This window comes from Callospermophilus lateralis, chromosome 2 (genome assembly GCF_048772815.1).
Source record: "Callospermophilus lateralis isolate mCalLat2 chromosome 2, mCalLat2.hap1, whole genome shotgun sequence".
In the NCBI taxonomy this organism is placed as follows: Eukaryota; Metazoa; Chordata; class Mammalia; order Rodentia; family Sciuridae; genus Callospermophilus; species Callospermophilus lateralis.
The window spans coordinates 98,414,022-98,435,094 of NC_135306.1; the positions used below are offsets into that span (position 1 = coordinate 98,414,022).

Sequence of the window (21,073 nt, forward strand, 5' to 3'; positions counted from 1 at the left end):
TCTACACTGAGGATAGAACCCAAAAGTGCTGAACCATTGAGCCATATCCCCAGCTCTTTTTATTTTTTAATTTTTTTATTGGTTGTTCAAAACATTACAAAGCTCATGATATATCATCTTTCATACATTTGACTCAAGTGGGTTATGAACTCCCATTTTTACCCCAAATGCAAATTGCAGAATCACATTGGTTACACACTCACATTTTTACATAATGGCATATTAGTGACTGTTGTATTCTGCTACCTTTTCTATCCCCTATTATCCCCCCTCCCCTCCCCTCCCCTCCCATCTTCCCTCTCTACCTCATCTTCTGTTGTTCAATTCTCTCCTTTGTTCCCCGACATTTCCCCTCACAACCTCTTATATGGAATTTTGTGTAACATTGAGGGTCTCCTACCATTTCCATATGATTTCCCTTCTCTCTCCTTTTCTCTCCCTCCACTCGACTCTGTTTAATGTTAATCTTTTTCTCATGCTCTTCCTCCCTGTTCTGTTCTTAGTTGCTCTCTTTATATCAAATAAGACATTTGGCATTTGTTTTTTAAGGATTAGCTAGCTTCACTTAGCATAATCTGCTCTAATGCCATCCATTTCTGTCATTTTTTAGTGCTGCATAATACTCCATTGTGTATAAATGCCACATTTTTTTTTATTCATTCATCTATTGAAGGGCATCTAGGTTGGTTCCACAGTCTAGCTATTGTGAATTGTGCTGCTATGATCATTGATGTGGCAGTATCCCTATAGTATGCTCTTTTAAGATCCTCAGGGAATAGTCCGAGAAGGGCAATAGCTGGGTCAAATGGTGGATCCGTTCCCAGCTTTCCCAGGAATTTCCATAATGCTTTCCAAATTGGCCTCACCAATTTGCAGTCCCACCAGCAATGTACAAGTGTACCCTTTTCCCCACATCCTCGCCAACACTTATTGTTGTTTGACTTCATAATGGCTGCCAATCTTACTGGAGTGAGATGGTATCTTAGGGTGGTTTTGATTTGCATTTCTCTGACTGCTAGAGATGGTGAGCATTTTTTCATGTACTTGTTGATAGATTGTATGTCCTCCTGTGAGAAGTGTCTGTTCAGGTCTTTGGCCCATTTGTTGATTGGGTTATTTGTTATCTTATTATTTAATTTTTTGAGTTCTTTGTATATTTTGGATATTAGGGCTCTATCTGAAGTGTGAGGGGTAAAAGTTTGTTCCCAGGATGTAGGCTCTCTATTTACCTCTCTTATTGTTTCTCTTGCTGAGAAAAAAACTTTTTAGTTTAAGTAAGTCCCATTTGTTTATTCTTGTTATTAACTCTTGGGCTATGGGCATCCTATTAAGGAATTTGGAGCCCGACCCCACAGTATGTAGATCGTAGCCAACTTTTTCTTCTATCAGACGCAGTGTCTCTGATTTGATATCTAGCTCCTTGATCCATTTTGAGTTAACTTTTGTGCATGGCGAGAGAAAGGGATTCAGTTTCATTTTGTTGCATATGGATTTCCAATTTTCCCAGCACCATTTGTTGAAGATGCTATCCTTCCTCCATTGCATGCTTTTAGCCCCTTTATCAAATATAAGAAAGTTGTACTTTTGTGGATTGGTCTCTGTGTCCTCTATTCTGTACCATTGGTCCACCTGCCTGTTTTGGTACCAGTACCATGCTGTTTTTGTTACTATTGCTCTGTAGTACAGTTTGAAATCTGGTATTGCTATACCTCCAGATTCACACTTCCTGCTTAGAATTGCTTTTGCTATTCTGGGTCTTTTGTTTTTCCATATGAATTTCATGATTGCTTTCTCTGTTTCTACAAAAAATGCTGTTGGGATTTTGATTGTCATCGCAATAAACCTATAGAGAACTTTGGGTAATATCGCCGTTTTGATGATGTTAGTTCTGCCTATCCATGAACAGGGTACATTTTTCCATCTTCTAAGATCTTCTTCTGTCTCTCTCTTTAGGGTTCTGTAGTTTTCATTGTATAAATCTTTCACCTCTTTTGTTAGGTTGATTCCCAAGTATCTTATTTTCTTTGAGGATATTGTGAATGGAGTGTTTTTCCTCATTTCCATTTCAGAAGTTTTGTTGCTGATATACAGGAATGCCTTTGATTTATGCATGCTGATTTTATATCCTGCCACTTTGCTGAATTCATTTATTAACTCTAGCAGTTTCTTTGTAGACCCTTTTGGGTCTGTTAAATATATTATCATGTCATCCGCAAATAGCGATAAATTTAAGTTCTTCCTTTCCTATTTTTTTTTAAATTAATTTTTATTGTAGGTTGTTCAAAACATTACATAGTTCTTGATATATCATATTTCACACTTTGATTCAAGTGGGATATGAGCTCCCATTTTTACCCCATATACAGATTGCAGAATCACATCAGTTGCAGAACCATTGATTTACATATTGCCATTCTGGTGTCTGTTGTATTCTGCTGCCTTTCCTATCCTCTACTATCCCCCCTCCTTAGGATGATGCTAGCCTGAGGTTTAGCATATATAGCTTTTACAATGTTGAGGTAAGTTTTTCTAGTGTTTTGAACATAAAGGGATGCTGTACTTTGTCGAATGCTTTTTCTGCATCTATCGAGATGATCATATGGTTCTTATCTTTAAGTCTATTGATGTGGTGAATAGCATTTATTGATTCCGTATATTGAACCAGCCTTGTATCCCAGGGATGAATCCTACTTGATCATGGTGCACAATTTTTTTTGATATGCTTTTGTATTCGATTCGCCAGGATTTTATTGAGAATTTTTGCATCTAAGTTCATTAGAGATATTGGTCTGTAGTTTTCTTTCTTTGAAGTTTCTTTGTCTGGTTTCGGGATCAGGGTGATTTTGGCCTCATAGAATGAATTTGGAAGAGCTCCTTCTTTTTCTATTTCTTGAAATAGCTTGAAAAGTATTGGTATTAATTCTTCTTTGAAGGTTTTGTAAAACTCCGCTGTATACCCATCTGGTCCAGGGATTTTCTTGGTTGGTAGTCTTTTGATGGCTTCTTCTATTTCTTCCTTCATTATTGGTCTGTTTAAATTGTGTGTGTCTTCCTGACTCAATCTGGGCAGATCGTATGATTTAAGAAATTTATCGATATCTTCACTCTCTTCTATTTTATTGGAATATAGGGTTTCAAAATACTTTCTAATTATCTTCTGTATTTCTGAAGTGTCTGTTGTGATATTGCCTTTTTCATCCCGTATGTTAGTAATTTGAGTTCTCTCTCTTCTTCTCTTCGTTAGCATGGCTAAGGGCCTGTCAATCTTATTTATTTTTTCAAAGAACCAACTTTTAGTTTTTTCAATGTTTTTTTTTTTTTTTGTTTCCATTTCGTTGATTTCTGCTCTGATTTTAATTATTTCTTGGCTTCTACTACATTTGCTGTTGTTTTGCTCTTCCTTTTCTAGGTTTTTGAGGTGTAGTGTGAGTTCATTTATTTGTTGGTTTTTTCTTTTTTTGAGGAAAGAACTCCAGGAAATGAATTTCCCTCTTAAAACTGCTTTCACTGTGTCCCATAGATTCCAGTATGTTGTGTCTGTATTGTCATTTGTCTCTAAGAATTTTTTAATCTCCTCCTTTATGTCTTCTGTAACCCATTGATCATTCAGTCACATATTGTTCATTTTCCATGTGATGTAGGATTTTTCCTTCCTTCTTTTATCATTGATTTCCAGTTTCATTCCTTTATGATCAGATATGGTGCATGGTATTATCTCCACACCTTTATATTTACTAAGAGTTGCCCTATGGCATAATATATGGTCTATCTTTGAGAAGGATCCATGTGCTGCTGAGAAGAACGTGTATCCACTTGATGATGGTTGATATATTCTATATATGTCGGTTAAGTCGAGGTTATTGATTGTGCTATTTAGTTCTATAGTTTCTTTATTCAGCTTTTGTCTAGAGGATCTGTCTAATGGTGAGAGTGGTGTGTTGAAGTCACCCATAATTATTGTGTTGTAGTCTATTTGACTCTTGAACTTGAGGAGAGTTTATTTTATGAATGTTGCAGCACCATTGTTTGGTGCATACAAATTGATAATTGTTATGTCTTGTTGGTGGATGGTTCCTTTTAACAGTATATAGTGTCCTTCTTTATCCCTTTTGATTAACTTAGGTTTGAAGTTGATTTTATTCGATATGAGTATGGCCACTCCTGCTTGCTTCCGAGGGCCATGTGAGTGGTAAGATTTTCCCCAACCTTTTACCTTCAGCCTGTGTATGTCTTTTCCTATCATATGAGTCTCCTGAAGGCAGCATATTGTTGGATTTGTTTTTTTGATCCAGATTACTAGCCTATGTCTCTTGATTGGTGAATTTAGGCCATTAACATTTAAGGTTACAATTGAAATATGGTTTGTACTTCCAGTCATGTTTATTTATTTATTTATTTTAGTTTGGCTGGTTTTTACTTTTTGGTTATTTTCCTCCCCTTTTACTGAGATACCTCCCGCTGTTAGTTTTGGGCACTATTTTTCAATTCGTCTTCTTGTAGTATTTTGCTCAAAATGCTTTGCAGTGCTGGTTTTCTGGCTGCAAATTCTTTTAGCTTTTGTTTATCGTGAAACATTTCAATTTCATTGTCAAATCTGAAGCTTAATTTCGCTGGATACAGTATTCTTGGTTGGAATCCATTATTTTTCAGCGTTTGAAATACATTGTTCCAGGATCTTCTGGCTTTCAAAGTCTGTGATGAAAAATCAGTCGTTAACCTAATTGGTGTACCCCTGAATGTAATCTGCCTCCTTTCTCTCGTAGCTTTTAATATTCTCTCCTTGTTCTCTATGTTGGCTATCTTCATAATTATATGTCTTGGAGTTGGTCTATTATGGTTTTGAATGTTTGGGGTCCTGTAGGCTTCCAGGATTTGGCAATCCATTCCATCTTTCATCTCTGGGAAGTTTTCTAGAATTATTTCATTTAATAGGTTGTCCATTCCTTTGGTTTGAATCTCTATGCCTTCTTCTATCCCGATGACTCTCAAATTTGGTTTTTTTAATGACATCCCATATATCTTGAGTAGATTGCTCGTGAGATTTCAGCATCTTTTCTGTGTTGACTATATTCTTTTCAAGTCGATAAACTTTGTCTTCATTATCTGATGTTCTGACTTCTACTTGATCTAGTCTATTTGTAATATTCTCGTTTGAGTTTTGAATTTGGTTTATAGTTTCCTGCATTTCTAGGATTACTGTTTGATTTTTTTTAAGATCTCTATCTCCTGGTAAAGCTCGTTCTTTGCCATTTGAATTTGTTTCTTTAATTCGTTTTCAAGATATACTTTCATTGCTTGGACTTGCTGTCTCATGTCTTCTCTAATATTCCTTTCCATCTGAGTTAGGTATGCCTTTTGAGTTCTTTCCCTATCCATCTTTCTGATGCTTCTAGGTCCTCCTGTAGATTTAAGTTGTCCTGCATTGTTTGTAATCCTTTAAAATTTTTTTAAAAAAATTTGAGACAGGGTCTTACTGAGTTTCTTAGGGCCTTGCTCCGTCTTCTTTTTGAATCTTCCAAATTCAAATAGAATAATCATTTTTAAGGCTTCTTCATATTTGGATCTATCTGTGTATCTATCTATATAATAAATTTAGGTTTTTTGTTTTTTTTTTTTTAGCTTTCAGTGTACTTTATTCATTCAGTGTTCATGTTCTGTTTGTTCTGACTGACCATAGTATGTGCTTTTAACTGCTGAGTAAAACATACTTGCACTCTGTGCTCCCTGTCCCATGTTTGCTTCATAATTCCATGTTATATAATAGCTTCCACCTTGCTTCTTTTAAATACACGCATCTTCCTTAGAACCCTTAGTTGCCAGTCAGATTTCTTTAAAGAGTAATTTTCCAGTTGTTATTAATACCTTGCAAACAAGCTTCTTTTTTATTGTGGGGAGGATTGAGGTGTAGCCTACTTGAACCTCTGTTTTTCTTTATTGGTTTACATGATCCCTGCTTGCTTTTAGTCTTCCAGAAGTTTATCAGTCTTTGGTTTCCTAGGCCAGCTATCTATTAGGGATTCATTTTCCCTTTTTTAAACCTTACTAATTTTTCAGAGATGTGGAAGAGAGAGTTGTCTTGGGATGGAAGTTGCATTACTGAGTTTTTTCTGGCACTTGAGACGAAAATTCTCTGAAGGAAATATTCTGTGAGGTGGAATCTTAATATAATTCCTGTCTGGTAGGTCTCTAGGGAGGTGAGGTGCTGCTATGTGGTCCTTTTCAGGCTGGAAAGTGGAATCTTCTAGGAAAAATGGTCTACTACCTCAGACAGTGACTGAGAAGTGGCAATGCAAAACAGGGCTAATCACAGTGTATTGAGCAATGACCAGTTAGAAGATATACTAGAACAAAATGTGCCAAACCAAAAAGATAAAATGTCAGAAATACAATTAAAAAGGATCTTTAAAATCTATGTAAAAAATAAAGGAAATTCTTACTAAAGAACATACAAGAATTCAGGAACAAATGAAAAGTATACCTTTTTCAGAGCTAAAACTATGCAGCATGATAATGGTAGTAGTTCAAGCTAATTTGAAATTTTCATGTGATAATAAGAATGCTTTTTTAAAAAACTAGATGATTCATCTTGAAATAAATTGATAGAAGAAAAGAAATGAAATTGAGGGTAGGGATAGAAGACTTTGTGGTATAAAGTCACAGTAATTAAAATCAGTGGTGCCAGGACACGAGGAGAAGTCACTTTGGGTAGGATGGAAAGCACACACATACCCACATTCATAGGAAAATTTAGCTGTGGTGCAGTGAGCTTCCCTAAACCAGTGGAAACATTAAGTACTATTCATTAAATGAAGGCAGGGGAAGATTGGATGTACATCTGTGGAAAATAAATAAACCTAGAATTCTACCTCATACCTAGGACCAATGATAAATGATCAGAGATTTAAGTGTATTAAATGACACCAACATATTTTAAATATAAAACTTGGGAAAATGGAGAATTTAAAAAATGTATATCATATTACACATACGTGTGTATGTGTGTGTGTGTGTGTGTGTGTGTGTGTGTATTTTTTCATAGTATTGGGGATTGAAAATAAAAGAGTTGAGGATGTAGCTCAGTGATGCAGTACTCCTGGGTTCAATCCCTAGTATCACAGAAAACAACAACAACAACAACAACAAAACACCCCAAACTAACAAAACAGCTCTCCATTTTGATGGAAAATTCTACAGGAAATATTAGAAAGAAGCAAGGCTCACAAAAGTACGTAAACACAATAAGGAGTAGCATATTTGCACATTGTTTTTAGACTTTTCTTTGTATTGATATTTTCTTTTATATATGAGTAATTTAAAATTCTGAAAGAGTATAAGGAACTGATTACTGTGGGAGGAGGTAATTTAATGGGTAGGACAAGGACAGATTGAAGATTATGATGTGATGGAATTTTTTTTATATTATATACCTTCTTATGTCTTTTAGATTTTTGTTGCTAAAATTGTAATGCCTACTAAGAATTATAGTATATCAAATATTTTCAGTTCAAAGTGACCAAAATGCACTTCCAACTGACTTCAGCAAACTTTTTTGTCTTTTCACCACAAATACAGCTATCCCCAGTGTTATAAGTCCTGTTTCTTTATTTTCTAGGAATACTGGAAATATTAGGTTTATGTAAAACCTTATTAACCAGTATTAACTAGCCAGAACAGAGCATCTATATTTTAAAACTCTTAGCAGTCTAATTTACTAACATATTCTGAAGTTAGCATATTAGTAGATTACATTCTATGATGCCAGGTAATGGCTTTTATCAGCTACAAATACACTGACACACACAGAAACTTTGCAGCTTGAGTTATACTACTTCAATCACAGGCAAAACCAGCAGAGAACACCAAGCTCACCACGTTGGCCATATTGCAAAGAGCTATTCCTCTAACACTCTTTATGAAGTCCAAAAGTGACTAACAAACCAAACTCTCTATTGTCTCTGACAGAACCAATGCCTGTATGTATCTGCCAAGCATCAGACCCTAAACCAGACTTTGACTCATTGTTGCCACCAGTGGGGAATAGCTTATTGCCACAACTGTCACAGGAGCAGAAGCAAACTTGATAAAGAACAAGAAATACACAAAACACAGAATGGGAGAATAAAAAAGAGGAAGGTACAATTTTATTACTGCTTGTAATTTGCTCCAAAGATTAAGAAAAGATGTGCCTGGGACGTATAGTCATGGAGATATAATTCTGGGCAATGTGGTGTATTTCTTCAAAAGGGAATTCACTTGGATATCTGTGGAATGTCAAAACTGTCAAGTATAAGTTTTTAAAAGACACGAACAAGAATCTCATACAAATAAAATGAATGTGTATCAAAGATTCAATTGTTTAAGTAATTTTTAACAGGAGAAGCTGCAAGATGGAAAGGACCATGATCTTTGTATTTGAGGGAAGTATTTTTTTTTTTTTTTCTGTTTGATTCAATATATCCACCAGGTTCAAGTATGAAGATGTTTTATAGAAAAGTCTTATAAAAATGTATTTGAAACTACAGGACCAATATTTGTCTTTAATTATAAAAGCATACAACAAAAGAGACAATAAATAGATACTAATTTTTATGGAGTTGATTTATTATTTCATGGCACAGTAATATATAAACATAGTTTTTATAACTATTAAACTAATGTGTAGCATTTACCAATAAACTTTTACTTTACACTTATTGAAGTATAACTTGCATATAATAAAATCTACCAATTGTAAATGTACAGCTTGGTAAATTTATACACATGTATGTATGCAAGTATACACCCACATAGTAACAACACAACACAATTTAGATAATTTTTCTAACATGCCACAAAACCCTTGTCCCTCCTAGTTAGTATCTCTCTCAAACCATTATTTTGACTTCTGTTATGATCATTAATTTTGCCTATTCTTGAACTTCATCTAAATAAAATTATAGCACATACTTATGTCTGGCTTCTGTTGCTCAATATCTATGAAATTTAGCTACTTATTAAAAGACAGCAATAATTCTGTGTATTTTGTGAAGAATAGTAAAAGTTAGGTATTGTTGATGGACATATTTGTTACTATAATAAGTAATTGCATGTACTACTAAGAATATGTTTCATTCTTTTTCCATATTGACTAGATAATCAGTGATCTTGCTAAATTATCTTATCAATTCTGTTGTTTGTAAAGTCTTAGGTTGTCTGTGTAAAATCATGTTATCTTTTTATGCCCTTTATTTTTCTTTTCCTTGTTTTTTTTTTTTTTTTTTTTTTTTTTTTTTAAAAAAAAAACTTAGTAGGACCTTAAGTACAATGTTGTGGAAGACATTCTTTTCTTATTCATGATCTCAGTTGTAAAGCATTCAGTATTTCACTTTTAAATATGTTAACTATGTTCTTAAAGTAATGTCCATTAAAATACTTTTAAAATTCATTCACAGTGGGCTGGGGATGTGGCTCAAGCGGTAGCGTGCTCGCCTGGCTCGCTTGTGGCCTGGGTTCGATCCTCAGCACCACATACAAACAAAGATGTTGTGTCTGCCGAAAACTAAAAAATAAATATATAAAAAAAATTCTCTCTCTCTTTAAAAAAAATTCATTCACAGGTATTAAATCTTACCTATTGAAATGATATGTAATTTTTTTTTCATTTTTAGTAGTGTGGTCAATTACAAGGATTGATTTTAGAAATAAGTTAAGCCAACTTGCATTTTTGACCAAAACGCACAGGGTCAATATATATCCTTTTTGAATATTACTGAGTTTGATTTGCTAATATTTTGCTTAGGAGTTTTTTTTTTTTTTTTTTTTTTTTTTTTTTTTAGCTATGTTCATAGTACCAACCTGCAATTTTCTTTCCTAGTAATATCTTTATCAACTTTTATTATAATGATTGGCTTGCTACTTTAGTCAGCCTTTTGATGCTATGATCACAATATCCAATAAGATCAGTTCAGAGAAGGAAAAGTTTATTTGAGTCTCATGGTTTCAGAGGTACCAGATCCATAGATGCCAACTCTTATGCTCTCGGCTCAAGGTGAGGCAGCACATCATAGGGTTAAGTGACCAGTGGAGGAAAGCTCCTCAGCTTATAGTGGTATAAGAAAGTGGAGAGGGGAAAGGGGCTGCAGGGAAGATGTACCCTTCCAGGGCATGCCCCCAGTGACCCAACTCCTCCAGCCACACCCCACCAGCCTATAGTTATCACTCAGTCCATTCAAATAAGGATGATTAGGTCACAACTTGCATAATCCAATCATTTTACATCTAAATATTGCTGCATTAGCAGGAGCTTTTGGGGGACAGTTCTAAACCATAACAATTGGCTTCCTTGAATGGGTTGATAAGTATTTATTTTTATGTTCCAGAAGAATTTATATAAGAATTTTAATTTTTATTCCTTGAATGTTTTAAACAGTTCACTAGTGAATCCAGTTGGGCTTGGAGTTTTCTTACAGGTTTAATTTTTTTCATAGTTCTGAGAATAAAGTTTTTTTGTTTTGTTTCTTGTTTCAGTTTTAGTGAATTGTGTTCTTCAGGTAATTTTTTTATTCTCTACTGCATTGAAATAAAATTGATCATAATAATCCTGAGAATCTTTTTAATGTCCATAGACTGTAATCTTTTTACGTCTGTAGACTTTCTAGTTATAACTCTTCTGTTTTTTCTTGATCAGTCTTGGTTAGGGATTACTCATTTTATTAGTCTTTCAAAGAATCAACTTTTGTCTTTCTTTGTTTCCTCTATTGTATATCTGCTATTTCATTATTAATTAAAAATTTTCTTTACATTTTCCTTAAATTAGTTTACTAAGCTTGTTGTCATGGAAACTTAGTATATTGAGTTTTAAATTTGTATTATTTCCAGTGTTATGCATTTATAGTTATGAATTTTGCTCTAAATAGTGCTTTAGGTGTATCCCACACATTTGTATCTGTTCTATTTTCAGTATCATTCAGATAAAGATATTTTCTCATTTCCATTGTGATATCATATATTTGATATGAGTAATTCAGAATTGTGTTTCTTGAGTTCTAGACATTGGGAACATATCTAGTTGTCTGCTAGTACTTGATTTTTTAGTGTGATTCTGTGATTGTTACAAAGTATGTAATTCATAGTTTAAATTCTTTGTATTTGTTGAGAGTTGCATTGTCTAGCATTTAATCTCCTGGTAAATGTTTTATGTGAGCTTGAAAGAATGTGCATTCTTTAGTTGTTGGATTTAATGTTCTATTGGAATTTCTGAAATTGGAAAATTGTTTGTATCTATATATCATGATTGTTTTTGCTTATTCTACCAGTTACTGAGAAGGGTTTGTTAAAATGGTCAGCTGTGAGTATGGATTTATCTACTTTTCTTTTTGTTCTTTCAAATTTTGCTTTATGTATTTTAAAAACCATTATTTGTTGCAGTACTGGGGATTGAATCCAGGGCCTCACATATTAGATGACTGAGGGGCTTCCCAGTCCTTTATTTTGAGACAGGGTTCTCACTAAGTTGCCCAAGCTGCCCTCAAACTTGTGATCCTTCTGCCTCAGCCTCCTGAGGGAATAGCTGGGATTACAGGAATGTGCTACCATGCCTGGGTCCTTTCTTTTAAAAATACTTTTTTTTGTCTCTGTCTCTATTTCAATATCTCTCATTTATTTCTGAGTCAACAATTTTGACATGTGAGACATTTTATTTAGTTACTTTTATGTTGTCTTGTACAGTTTTTCTCCTTTTTTCTTTTTATAGTTCAGTATAATTATTTTCTACTCTATTCCAGTTTACTAACCTCCCTTTAACCATGTCCATTTAACTCCATCTAGTGAGTTAATTTCAGATAATTTTCATTCTTAGAATGAACATTTGTTTTTAACAGATTCCAATTCTCTTGTTGAAATTCTTCATCTTTTTATCTCTTTTTACTGATTTTCATATTTTTAAATCTAGTTTTCTCTTTCATTTTATTGAATGTATAAACCATAAATGTTTTAAATTTAACTGAAATCTTATTACCAGTGTGTGTATCTCTCTTTCCCCTTGCTTTGCCCTGGCAAGTAATTACTTGTAATCCAGCTGATCTTGGAGAGGGCTTTCTTTCTATAGAGCAGAGGCTAGTTGGTTGCCCGCCCTGAAACTTCACTTATATGATGTATTCTAGAAAATTATGATTGTTGCCTTTTCTTCTTGTTGGTTTGGTGTGGTTCTGTTTATAGCTTAGTACATCATAATAGAAGCTGTATTATAAGTAATACAAGTAACAATAAGTGTTGGTGAGGATGTGGGGAGAAAGGTATTGTCATACATTTTTGGTGGGACTGCAAATTGGTGTAACCACTATGGAAAGCTGTATGGAGATTCCTTATAAAGCTTGGATGCAGTTTTCCACTCCTCTGTCTATACCAAAGGACCTAAAATGAGCATACTACAGTGACACAGCCACATCCATGTTTATAGTTAAAACTCACAATAGCCAAGCTATGGAAACAAGCTCGGTGTCCTTCAACAGATGAATGGATAAAGAAAATGTGGTATATAGAAACATGGGATATTACTCAGCCATAAAGAAGAATGAAATTATGGAATTTGCCAGGAAATGAATGAAACTAGAAAATATCATGCTAAGTGAAATAAACCAATCCCAGAAACCAAAGGCCAAAAGTTCTCTCTTATTTGTGGATGCTAACCCCAAACAAGGGAGGCCGAAGAGGGGGACTAATAGAAATCCTTGGGACTAGACAAAGGGAAATGAAGGGAAGGGAGGGTGGAATAGAAAAGGCTGTAGAATGAATTGGATATAACTTTTCTAGTCTTGTATTTGTATACATGACCAGGGTAACTCTGCATCATGTACAACCACAGAATGGAACCTAAATAGAACAAGTTATACTGTATGTATGAATATTCTGCCAAATATTAAAAAAAATAGACTCTGCAAATGCACCATAGCCATTTTAACATCCCTTTCTGGTAAGGCTCAAATCTGAATTAATTGTATATCTCTCTGTTTTGCTTTTGTTTCCCCAATCCCCCCACCACCTTTTTTGTTAAAGCATGACTCATAATGTTTACTTGATATAAGAAAATGTAGATGAAAATTTGCAGCGTCTGGGGAATGTTTTTTCCTCTAAAGAGAGCTAATTTTTCCACTAGAACTTCTGATTTTGTCAAGGCTTAGTTTTAGACTTATTGGAGTTTTCTTTTTTTAAAAAAAAAAAAAATTATTTGTCCTTCCTCCTAAGATACTGCTTTTGTAGAGTCTGAGTTGAGAGCTCAGGGTTTTTAGTGCTCTTCTATCTTCTATCATCTTCTGTCTTCTCAATGTTGCTGGACTGTTGTGTCTACTAGACTTTTTATTTAGTATCTTATGGTTTTCTTGGTGTCTTTGACTACATACTTGTAAACTTGGGAAGCTGTTAATGATTTAATAGGTTCTTTCTCTATAAGTCTTTTTTTACACCAACTCCCCATCTGGTTTGATTAACCCTACGTATAATCTATACCTCCTCAGCCTGCTAAGATTATTTTATTATGCTTGGCTGTCTTTTCTATCATTGATTCAGAAATTTTTTATATAAAATAATGATGTGGAATTTACTTCATTGGGCTTTCCTCCTTTCAAAGATTATAATCTTTGGGTGCTCAGCATCTAGGGAGGCTAAGGCAGGTGGATTTCAAGTTCAAAGCCAGCCTCAGCAACTTAGTGAGGCACTTAGCAACTCAGTGACACCCTGTCTCTAAATAAAATATAAAAAAAAAGGTTGAAGATGTGGCTCAGTGGTTGAGTGCACCTCTGGGTTCAATCCTTAGTACCAAAAAAAAAAAAAAAGGGTACCGGGGCAGGGGATGGGGTCCATACCTGTAATTCTAGTAGCTATGGAGACTGAGGCAGAAAGGTCGTGCCTTCAGTGCCAGCCCCAGCACCTCAGTGAGGCCCTAAGCAACTCAGTAAGGCCCTGTCTCTAAATAAAATATGAAAAATGGATGGGGATATGGCTCAGTGGTTAAGCACCCCTGGGTTCAATCCTTAGTACCAAAGGAAAAAACAAAAGATTGTAATCTTGGGAATCTCACTTGGATTAATTGCTTTCCTGTACCTTTGTACAAATAGTTTTATGTGTTGTCCAGCACACAGAATTGTTCTCATTGAGAGTGCTGGTTTAATGCTCTCTGCTCTATAGATTGGTACTGGAAATACCTTATTTCTTCTTCGTCTTGCAGTTTTACTAAGCTTAGCACAGCTCCGTAGGTATTGATGCCAAGTAAATAATAGCTGTTGGAAATTTTTTCTTGCTTTATATTGTGTTTAATAGTTAAAAATTATTTTATATATATAATTACCATCTATCAAAGAAGTTAAATAGCTCTAAGCCTTATTTTTATCTCCTGGAGTAAATTCAGGTGTTTGGTACATCATAAGAGATCTCTGGAAGCCGTAGGAATGTAGGGTTGGTGCTAGCCACTTTAAATTGCTGCTTCTCTTCCTCTTTTTCCTCCTCCTCCTCCTATTCCTCCACTTCTTCTTCCTTCTCCTCCCCCTCCTTCCTCTTTTTCTCCTCCTCTTGTTCTTTTTAGTTGTACATGACAGTAGAATCTATTTTGACATATTTATATAAACATGGAATATATCTTATTCTAATTAGGAACTCAGTCTTGTGGATATACATGATGTTGAGGTTTTAAGTTCTTTTAAGTAAGCCTAAAATCAAACACAATTTTTCTCCTCTTTGAATTGTGTTTATTGGAAAGATTTCATAGAAATGAAAATTCTTATCAGCGTCTCTCGTTTTAATCTCTAGGAAGATGAAGTCCTCAGTACATTCTGAAGAGGATGATTTTGTTCCAGAACTGCATAGAAATGTTCACCCTCGAGAGCGGCCTGATTGGGAAGAAACACTTAGTGCAATGGTAAATCAGTTTTATACATGTGTACACTGTACTTATACAAGTAAAAGGAATTGGGGAAGCATACTCACAGAAGAAAGTGCAATTTTTTTTTCTTGTTTATTCAGGAAATACTTTTTGAACAAATACTTGAATCAAGTAAAAGGAGCTGGACAAGTATACTCACAGAAGAAAGTGCAATTTGCGGGGGCTTGTTTATTTGTTCAGGAAATACTTTTTGAACAAATACTTGAATCCAGGCACTGCTCTAGATTCTGGGGAGAATAATAGGATTATAGAGTGGTAGGATATAGTGTGAAAGAATATTGCTGGTTACATAGGGTGGCCACAGATTGCCTCTATGAGGAAGTAAGATTTGAGCAGAGGTCTGAAGGATGTAATGAAGTAAGTACTGTGTTATTTGGGATCACATCCTTTTAAGCAGTGGAAGAACAAGTTTAAGACTATGACATAGGATTAAAAAATAAGATGGAAGAAACACAAGTAACACAGTGTAACTGAAATTGAATGCTTCAGGGTAAGAAGAGGAGGAGATGAAGTTGAAGAAATGATTTAAGTAGGTAGAAAGCAGATCCCGTGGTTTCTTGCAGTCCACTGATAAGGACTTTGTTCTGTATGCAGGATTTTAGTCAGTTTTCATGAAACCATAACCAAAATACCTGACAAGAACATCTTAAAGGAGGAAAAGTTTATTTGGACTCTTGCATTCAGTCACTAGACTGCTGACTCCATTGCTTTGTGCCCAAGTTAAGGCAGCACATTGTGGGGGAAGGGCCTAGGAAAGGAAAGCTGCTCAGTTCCTGTGGGATCAGGAAGCAGAGAGGGAAGAGGCTGTAGGGAAGATGCACCCTTCCAGGGCGTGCTGCTAGTGGCCCATTTCCTCTAGTCACATCCCACCTGCCTACAGTTACTACCAAGTCCATTCAAACTAGAATGGACTGACTAGGTTACAGCTCTTATAGTATAATCATTTGAAATCTGAATATTCCTTCAGTAACACCAAAGCTTTGGGAGGATACCTCATATCAAAAGTATAACATTGAGTGAGATGGAAGCTACTGAGGATTTTGGGCTGAGGAGTAAGTAACATGATCTGGCTTGAAATTTTAAAGGAAATCTTAGTTTGCATTAAGTTCAGGGAGCAAAAGAAGAAGTAAGGAGACCACTTAGAAAAGTTGTTATCATAGGAGAGCAGAGTTGTTGGCTTGAATCAGGATGGTAGTAAATATGGTTAGAGTTGTTTATTAGATTCTGCATATATTTTAATGGATAAAAACGTGAGCAAAGAAATATGAGATAAATAGATGTCAAGGATGACTTCAATTTTTTTTGTTCTTATTAGCCAGAAGAATGGAATGTACATTTACTGAGTTGCTAGAAAAGTGGTTTTGTTGAGGATTTTTTGAAAAAATCAACAGTGTTATTCCACAAGATATGTTTGAGCTATCTGTTTAATTTCTTAAAACTTTTTGTGATTTAGGTTTATTATTATTATTATTAATTTTTGTGTGGGAGAAGACATTTTACATAACTTTGGGTCAAAGTTAGTATCTCTATCATCAAAATTTAATGTAAATGTTCATCTATCATGCTGATCTAAGAGACTTTTTATATTTCAATTTCTTTTCATTATGATAGGTTCTATAAATACTGATATCAGGTCATAAGCATATGATTTTAATTGAGCATTTTCATCACTTGGAAGGTATCTGTAGGGTTCTGTTTGAGTCTCTTCTTTGTATTTACCTTTTTGTATTAATCACTTCCAATTGAAGGTTAAATGAAAACTCCTTGATTGAACTATTAACTGGAGTTTGCAATATTGACATTTATTTTGTACTTGCATTGTGGTCTGAAAAATCCTACTGTGCCTGTAGTTAAAGTTGAAAAATATAATCACTGCAAATTTGTATGGGAATGAAAATTCTCCCTTCTTATTTTAACATTTGATAGCTTGGCAAGTATGTACAATAGCTTGTGATTACTTATAATTCTAAGAATACTACTTGTCTTTCAGATAACTTGATCACAGTATTTCTTATGTATAAGCTATGTTTTGCCTTGCAATTTTAGGTTAAGTTCATTGGGGAAATATAAAATCTGTAGCAAAAACTAGTTACCAACACACTTTAGTGTTCAGTAGTAGAAGTTAAAAATATGTCAAATTAAGCATTCATCTGCTCCACACAGATTTTTATCAAAATTAGTAATATGTATCTTAGTAGATTTCAGTTCATGTTATACTGAATTCATGTTTTTTTCATGTTGTTTGTGAGTGTTCTCTTCTGTAGATGTACCACGTTCATAGGGGGCTAACTCTTCAACCACTTCACACTTAGCATTGCCTCCTCACTAACAACTGAACCTACTAAGAGTCAATGAAAACCATTTTAAATCACTTACCCTGTTTTTCTAGTTGGCTATTGATGTTACTACCAATAGGTCCTCAACCTTTTGAGCAACTACTCTCACCAAAAGATTTATATAGTTAAACCAGTTTGTTTTTTCTGGATACATTTCTTGACTACTGCTATAAAACATAATTCACCATTGGTAAATGGCTTTCCTTGCTTGACGATGAAATGTGTTACTTAGAAATTTGCTTAGGTTATAATGTTATCATTTGGTGCTTTTGTGAAGAATTCTGCATGATGATGTACTCTGTTTTAGAATTTAAAAAATTTTTCTCAGTGTTGCTTTCCTCTGAGTGGAGAATATTGTGATGAGTGCATAGTTTAGTAATGTTGATGTATCTATCTTCCATTCTTTTAGCATTCCTGGAATGTCACTTCATAATAAACACAGTGCTTTATTATCTAATTTGATAACAGGATAATATTGATATTACTCTGTTCATTACAAGTGTGACATTCAAATTCCACTTATCTCTTCTTATTTTTACATGATGTGTTTGTATTATTAATTTTTTAAAATGTGGTACAGTAATACATGTGGAAACTGAAACATTCAGTTATGACTTAATACTGCAGTTTATAGTGTGTCAGGCAGCAGTGTAAATTAATGAGAGTGACACAGATGGTCTTTTTTGCACCTACTCATCTTTCTTATTATAGCATGAAAGTGGCCATAAATATACATAAAAAATGAGCATGTTCCAATAAAACTTTATTTATGGGTACTTGATATTTGAGTTTCATGTAATTTTCATCTGCCACAAGATACTCATTCTTCTTTTGATCCCCCCGCCAAAACATTTGAAAATGTAAAACTACTTTTAGCTTAGGGCTTTATGATGAGGACAGGTAGTGGGCTGTATTGCCCTAGTTATTTGGTCCCTTCTTTGTCATACATTGTAACTTAAGAGACAGGCTTAAATTGAAAGGCTTCCCTAAACCTTACAGGGAGAAATTAGTTTTATTTTTCTTCTCATACTATGCTGTTCATATCTGTAATATAATACTTAACTCATTGTATTAGTATAATTAATCATGAATTTGTCCATCTTCCCACTGGCCCTTTAGGGAATGGTAGAGATCATTTTGTATTCATTTTATTTAGTTAAAAAGAGGATATAACCATGTCTTTTATACAAATGTAGAATGAATACATGCTAAAGATATTTAACTCGTTAATTAATGAAGGAATCATTCAGGTGTTAAAACTAGTTCAGAGATCTAGAGCACCTTTTATAGATCTATGTGCTAAAATACATGCAGATGGATGCAAAACTGGTCAGTTCTGCTGAAAATAATTTGCATTTCTTATGTATAGAAATTACTTGGGTTATTTTTATCAGTTTTCTATAGTTCAACTTCCATCTCCACAGAGTTGTAAATAGTCAAAAGACAAACAAAATCCCATAACCCTTATTGATTGAGGTAATACCGAAGCTGTCACCATTCCATGAAAGGATAGTCAGAATATTTTTTGCCCATTTAAATATCTTTCACAATTTTTCTCTATAAATTTTATAACCTCTGCCAAATACACTGAATGAAAAGAAACTTCACATTATTTTTTATTTGGTGGTTTGTTCTCTTGTATTAAAATGCATGCAGTATACATGTGATATTGTTGAATTCCATACTGATTTATCTAAAGCAGCTATGGAAATTACTGTTTATATCAAGTTTTAATGCCTTGTTATCTTCTTATTTTTATATTGCAATTTCTTCATGTGTAAGCTCCTTGAGGAGCTGTCATCCTTCTTTCATTAAAGAAAAGAAGTATCACAATCAATAAAGAATGCATTCTCAGATTGCAGAAAGTGTACAGGAAAGGATATAAATGAGATTATAAAGCACTATTTTACTAACCTATCTCTAGAAAGTTGTGTTCATTTTAAACACTAAGTAATAGCAGAGAAAGTTTGGGACCATTCTGTGAATAATAACCTAAGTGAAATATCACTTTGAGAGAGAAATTAATTATTTTTAAAAATATTTTTTTAGTTATACATGGGCACATATCTTTATTTTGTTTATTTATTTATTATGTGGTGCTGAGGATCAAACCCAGTGCCTCACATATGTGAGGAAGCGCTCTGTCTCTGAGCCACAACTCCAGCCCAAGAAATTCATTATTAAAAGAAACTCACATAAAATGTTTCCCCAAAACAACTCCATGCAGCTAATTTTTGAGTGTAGCAAAGTTGGGCGTGGTGGGGCATGCCTGTAATCCCAGCTGTTTAGGAAGTTGAGGCAAGAGGTTCTCCAATTCAAAGCCAGCCTCAGCAACTTATTGAGGCCCTAATTTACTCAATGAGACCCTGTCTCTAAATAAAATACAAAAAAGGGCTGGGGATGTGGCTCAGTGGTAAGTGCCCCTGGATTTATTCCCCAGTACCAAATAAATAAATAAATACATAGGACTTAAACGTCAAATTTTTACTGCTTTGTATGGTGCAGCTAGAATATTAGTTTTTTTTTAAATATACGTTATTAAAAGAGAACTAGAAAATTTGAATTTTAAGAGTGTAAGGAATTTTATATACAACGATATTAAAAATCAAAACAGCAATAAAATCCTAAAATAGGGCTCTGCCCTTTTGTGGTTTATGATTAGGTATTCTTCATAAATCTGTAATCAAATAAGTATTTTAAGAAATCTAAGCCGGGTGTAGTGCTGTGTGCCTGTAGTTTCATCTATTCTTGAGGCTGAGGCAGGAGGAACACTTGAATCCAGAAGTCTGGGCCAGCCAGGGCAAAATAATGAGAACCTGTTTCTTAAAACACCCCCCCCGCCAAGAAACAATAAAGAGATCTAATAAAAACTTGTAGAGTTTTTCTAAATTACTAAAAGTAAATTATTTTCAACTATTTAGTATTGAAGTCATTCAGTAAGTACATAGTAGGATTTTTTTTTTTAAAGTATCAGGGACTAAATCCAGTTAACCACTGAACCATATCCCTAGCCTTTTTTTTTTTTTAATTAAAAAAATTTTTTTAAGACAGGGTCTCACATCACAGGGTCTTTTAAATAAATAGTAACATAAAAAAAATCTGAAAAGTATATGTGTCTAAGGCTCTTTCACGTTTTGATCATTTTAGGGCCATCATATTGGTGTTTCTGTATTCATTTTATTTTTAATATTGAAAATGGTTTAGTAAAGACTGAGTTGCATGATATGTGTATGCATTGGTGTTTCATAATATGTGTGGAAATTGAAATGCTATTCAATTAGGATTTAATAGTGTAGTTTGTGGTGTGATAAGCAGTGTGAATTGATGTGAGTGCTTTTCAATGTTCTCAGAATGGATCCTGCTAATTTTCAAAAAAATTTTTTTTGGTTCAGTGCAGTTTCCTTTTTCATCAATAAATTTAGTATGTGGTTAGAGTTCAGGTCTAAAACCCAGTCATGTTTAAGCACACAAAGTTATTGATAAATGGTTCTGGCTGAAAATGTTTAGTATGCTAATAACTGGAGTCATGAAAACAAGTGATAAAATTTCAACTTCCATATTATCAAAAAATTTTTTAAAGTATGGAAATTGCCACTGCTTCGCTTTGTCAACTCTGTTTGTACCCTGTGAGCGCTTCCCCCTACCACACATATGCACATGCCCATACTCAAACTCAGTTACTTCTGAAGATTACCTCCTGAAGATTTTCAACCCTGCTTCTCTTATTTCCTCCTCAACTGGTGTCTGTACTCTATCTGTATGCTTCCTCTCTCCCAGTTCTTTGCTGTTATTGCTATGCAGATGATGTCCATATTCATCATATTCT

General features: G+C 34.2%; 1 protein-coding gene across 2 annotated transcripts in view; it reads left to right on the forward strand.

The window, feature by feature from the left end:
* Arhgap32 (Rho GTPase activating protein 32) overlaps positions 1-21,073 on the forward strand; it is a 285,153-nt gene that overhangs the window by 114,573 nt on the left and 149,507 nt on the right. For both annotated transcript variants that reach the window (XM_076846177.2, XM_076846178.2), the window contains exon 2: positions 14,779-14,887. In XM_076846177.2, the coding sequence (XP_076702292.1) occupies positions 14,783-14,887 (105 nt within the window). In that variant the 5' untranslated portion in view covers positions 14,779-14,782. The remainder of the gene's footprint in view (positions 1-14,778; positions 14,888-21,073) is intronic.